At 63.3% G+C, this 4,855-nt stretch overlaps 1 protein-coding gene across 1 annotated transcript in view; it reads left to right on the top strand.

Annotated features, from left to right (window-relative positions):
• The window catches only part of ACAP3 (ArfGAP with coiled-coil, ankyrin repeat and PH domains 3), a 14,634-nt gene that overhangs the window by 3,206 nt on the left and 6,573 nt on the right, over positions 1–4,855 (top strand). Inside the window, exons 2-9 of the mRNA XM_010850227.1 lie at positions 738–795; positions 1,420–1,539; positions 1,736–1,789; positions 2,893–2,951; positions 3,556–3,739; positions 4,101–4,145; positions 4,231–4,326; positions 4,407–4,481. Of these exons, the coding sequence (XP_010848529.1) occupies positions 738–795; positions 1,420–1,539; positions 1,736–1,789; positions 2,893–2,951; positions 3,556–3,739; positions 4,101–4,145; positions 4,231–4,326; positions 4,407–4,481 (691 nt within the window). The remainder of the gene's footprint in view (positions 1–737; positions 796–1,419; positions 1,540–1,735; positions 1,790–2,892; positions 2,952–3,555; positions 3,740–4,100; positions 4,146–4,230; positions 4,327–4,406; positions 4,482–4,855) is intronic.

Genomic DNA, 4,855 nt, shown 5'->3' on the forward strand with positions numbered 1-4,855 from the left:
TCCCTCCCCAAGGCAGCCCCATTGTTAGGCCGTCCCAGTGGGAGTGGGCTCCTCCAAGGTCTGACCCACTGCTCCTTCCAGGCAGACAGGGCCAACTTGGTATTTGAGGTTGGGGGAGTAGTTGGGAGGTAGGGGCATGCCTCTGCTGGATGTTTCACTGTGCCAGGGAGCAGCCCCAGGTTTGCAGGCTCTGCTGACACAGGTCTGCGCCAGGGTCCGCCAGCCCCAGGCCAGAGTGGGCTACAGCTGAAGCTAAGGACCGGGGGGTCCAGATGGGGTCTGGGGTCAACTCTAGCCTTGGAGAGGTGTATAGGCTGGGCCGGGGGGCAGTGACTAGTGAGGCCCTGCATGTCCCCCTCCACAGGGCCCCGGCCCCTCCCTCTGTGCTAGGGACCACCCCCTCTCCTGTCCACAGACCCCATTTGGGGGCATCACAGCTGAGTAGGCCTCTATCTGCCTGGGATGGTGGTGGGCCCTGGAGGCTCTGCAGCCGTGGAGTCACGGTCCAGGTCCTGCCCCCTCTCGTCCTCCCTCTTCCGTGCCCCCACCCCAGTCCCCATGTCTTTGTCCAAGGGGTGTGGAGGAAGGTGGCCCTGCAGGAGCCAGTGGCTATCGACAGAGCAGCCCCTTCCCACTGCAGACCCCTTTGGGGAGGTGCCTGGGGAGACGAAGACCAGCTAAGTCGGTGGGGGAGGCTCGCTGCAGGCGGGTCTCCAGCCACCCTGTACCCGTCGCAGGGCAACTATCGATGAGGTGGAAACGGACGTGGTTGAGATCGAGGCCAAGCTGGACAAGGTGAGGGAAGGGCCTGGGGGCACACAGAGGGCTTAGTCCAGCTCACTCACAGCCACCAATACGAGCACAAGTGTGTGTTTATGCATAGCACGTGGGCCTGGCTGTCACTGGCCTTCATACCTGCCGCACACACACCTGTGTCTGGGTAGTTTTCTCTCGCCAAGCCAAGGAGGGGAGTCTTGGGGGAGGCAGGGGCAGCTGCTGGGGGGCTGTGCCTCTGAGTGGCTGGGTTAGGGGCCTGGGGCACAAGCAGGAGGGGAGGAGGGGTGGCATCCATGAGCCCCTGCTGGCTGATCCTGCTGTTCCTTGGCCAGGACTGCATGCCCACCCCAGTCCTGGGGTCCCTGCTCCTGGCTTCCCTCTCTTGCTCCCACCTCCCACACTGGAGCCAAGGCCTGGGCAGTGCCAAGCTGTTGCCCAGCACCAGGTGGGCTTAGGACAGGTGGCGGGCAGTGGCCTTCTCTGCCTAGGGCTGCCCAGCTGTGTCCTGGGCACTGATGGGCCCTGAGCTGAATTCCGGCTGCCCTGGCAGGGTCCCAGCCCATGTGGTCTGGCCTTGGTGGTGGTGAGGGCTGGGTGCACAGGTGGCATGAGTGTCCCCCATCCGTCCTCTCCTGTCTGCAGCTGGTGAAGTTATGTAGCAGCATGATCGAGGCAGGCAAGGCCTACGTCACCACCAACAGACTCTTCGTGAGTGGCATCCGCGACCTGTCCCAGCAGTGCCAGGGGGACACTGTTATATCGGTGAGGGGCAGCTGACCTCTGACCTCTAGGCAGGGGCAGGCACAGGCAGGCAGCCCCTTGAGGGTGCCCCTGCCCTGGGAGCAGGTGGGCGTTTGTGCTGGGCCACAGGGGCCACTCTGTGGCTAGTGGGTGGGAGGTACTGACACTGGGGGCACGGCAGTCCCATTTAAGCAAGGGTCTCCCCACCCACCCCCAGGAATGTCTGCAGAGGTTTGGAGACAGCCTGCAGGAGATGGTCACCTACCACATGGTGAGCCCTGATGGGGGGAGTAGGGGGGCACTGCGCTTCCTTATAATCGCTGTCATCCCTTCCCAGGCAGCCACCCCTCGGGCTTCCTGCAGGCCCCACCCAGCCTGGAAGGCTCTGGGCTGGCTCTGGGAGAGCTGAGCTGGCAGGGGCGGGCTGTGGGGGAGGCCACGTTTCTGCTCCTGCGGTCTGGGTGTGGGGGGCCCACATTGCTGAAACTCTACTGTGTCCCAGGTGAGGGCTGGATAGCCAGCAAGGAGGTGCCTGGAACCTGCCCGTCTGGGGCTGAGGGTGGTGGGGGCTTGGCATAGGTGCCTTAGAGGGTTATCCAGGGCCATCAGACAAGGGTCATTGGCCAGGCTGACCCCACTGCTTCCCAGGATGGGTCTGTATGACCTTGAGCCCCTCAGGGGCCCCCCGCATGGACACACAGAACAGAATGAGGCCCATGTGGGTGGTCAGACCGTGGCCTGGAAACCAGAGCCCCAGACTAAACAAGGGGCCCCTCCCCCACAGGGGAAGTTCAGAAATAAACCAGTGCTGGACAGCTCGTCCGGCTTCAGCAGTCTGTCTATGTGTCTGTCTGCTTCTGGTTAGGGCCCAACCCTCTCCCCATGTTGAGCGGATCTGATTCTGGGTCCAGTTAGCACTGTGGGGGAAGCTCCTCCAGCCCCCTACAACCACTTCACCCTGCCCCCAGGCCAGATCACTCAGGAGCTTCGGCCACAGCCGGACCCTTCCAACTGCAGGGCTGGTCATCCTTAAGGTGGCCCCTCCCCAGGCTGGGGCACTGGCTGTCACTAGGGACCCTGGGTGTGCCTGCTCTGTCTGGGCCATGGGAGGGGGACAGCTTGGGCCTCGAGTCTGAGAGCCAAGTCGGGGAGATGGGCAGGTGGTCACAGCTGTTGTCTCTGGGCGCCGACCCAGGCCTGGGGGCTGCACCTGGTCCCTTGGACCCTGAGAGGCTTGCTCTGTGAGGGTGACCAGCTGGGGCCTAAGTGGGGCTGGACAGGGCATTCTCTGGTTCTTACCTGAGGGGATGGGGCCTGGCCTCTGGGGTCATGTGGGGGCAGGTCCCTGATACCTCCACCTTCCTATGCTCCCAGATCCTGTTTGACCAGGCCCAGAGGTCTGTGCGGCAGCAGCTCCACAACTTCGTCAAAGAGTGAGTGGCCCCAAGGGAGGCCTGGCCTCTCTAGGCCCCAGGAGGGCACGAGGCCACACCCATGCTGGGGTGTTTGAGCTGAGGGAGTCTGGGGCCCTGACACAAGGTCTGCAGGCTCTGGGTGGGGGGCTCAGTGTAGGCCAAGACTGGGCTGAGGAAACAGTGCTGGAGGGCAGGGACCACAGAGGGCAGCAAGAGGGTCCTCAGGCAGAGGTGAGGGCAGGACCATGGAAGGGTCAGGGTCGGGGTCATAGAGCAGGAGGTGGGGACTTGGCGGGGGTCTCAGCTCAGTGCTGTGTGTATAGTTGGGAATCCCCCAAGTGGAGCATCTGGAGTCCAGGGTAAGGCTAGGGGTCACCCCAAGCTGGACCAATCCTGTGGGTGAGGTGGTGAAGGGAAAGGGGGCCCTGGATTGGGGAAGGGACCTGAGGAGGAGGCGGCAGGGAGTGCTGGCTGTAGTGGGTGGGAGGCCAGGACAGGGAGGTGGGGAAGAGGGTTGTGGAGCACAGAGGGGCTAGGAGCAGAAAGAGGGCCTTTCTTGAAGGGGGGAGACCCCAGTGCACCCCTCCTCAGTCTCCCTGACCTGACACCCGCCGGCCTCCAGGGACGTGCGGAAGTTCAAGGAGACCAAGAAGCAGTTTGACAAAGTTCGGGAGGACATGGAGCTGTCGCTGGTGAGGAATGCCCAGGCCCCGAGGCACCGGCCCCACGAGGTAGAGGAAGCTACGGGTGCCCTGATCCTCGCCCGGAAGTGTTTCCGCCACCTGGCGCTGGACTATGTGCTCCAGGTGAGTCGCTGGGCCTTGGGTGTCACTGCAGACAGGGACCTGGTGTCTGGAGGGGCCCCTGTGACCTGAGAAAACTTCAGATGCTTGGGGAGGGACCTGGAGGGGGGAATGCCCCGGGCAAAGGCCCAGAGGTGAGGCCGTGCTTGGGACAAGCCAGGGCCAGAGGCTGCAGGACGGCTTGGAGCATGGGGTAGAGTTCATGGCTTTGTCCATGGAGAAACCATGAGAGGAGGGATGGGTACCAGTGTAGGGAGCATCAGATGAGCTGGTGGTCTCGGGGAGCCACAAGCACCCTGAGTGGACACAAGCAAGGTCCAGGCTCAGCCCTGATATCTTCACCTGTTCACTCCTTCCTTGGCAGATCAACGTCCTCCAAGCTAAGAAGAAGTTTGAGATTTTGGATTCTGTGAGTGCTGGGGTTGGGTGCACCTGTTGGGGCCCTGGGCACCATGGCTGGCAGCCGGGCCTCACCTGTGTCCCTACCCCCCCAGATGCTGTCCTTCATGCATGCCCAGTACAGCTTCTTCCAGCAGGGCTATAGCCTGCTGCACCAGCTGGACCCCTACATGAAGAAGCTGGCAGCCGAGGTGAGCCTGCGGGGAGGGGAAGCCAGGGCCAGCGTGTCAGGGGAGGGGGTCCACTTCCCTCTCTGTACCCCTCCCCACAGCTGGACCAGCTGGTGATCGACTCAGCAGTGGAGAAGCGGGAGATGGAGCGCAAGCATGCCGCCATCCAACAGCGGGTGAGGCTCTGCAGCCCTGGCCTCCCTGTGGAGGGGCCCCTCAGCCCTCTCCAAGTGTGGACCTGGGAGCCTGCCGCAAAGACACACTCCCCGTCCCTCCCCAGGCCTGCCCATGCTCAGGCTGATTCTGATCCTCCTTGGAAGAGCAGTCAGAGGTGGGAGTCCTCATCCCTCAGGGTCTCAGCACCGTGAGAGGTCACTTAGAGGCCAGGACCAGCCCCCTCAGCCCACGGGCGCTAGGGCTGGGCTGGGTGGAGGGTCCTACTGGGGCCTCTCTGCTCCTGGCCAGACGGCTGTCATGGCGCTGCCCTGGGCGGAGATGACTGCTGGTGGGAGCTGCTAGTTCCCAGGAGGAGGCAGCAGGGCTTCACTCA

Source organism: Bison bison, unplaced genomic scaffold (assembly GCF_000754665.1).
Source record: "Bison bison bison isolate TAMUID 2011002044 unplaced genomic scaffold, Bison_UMD1.0 scf7180017864289, whole genome shotgun sequence".
Taxonomy (NCBI): domain Eukaryota; kingdom Metazoa; phylum Chordata; class Mammalia; order Artiodactyla; family Bovidae; genus Bison; species Bison bison.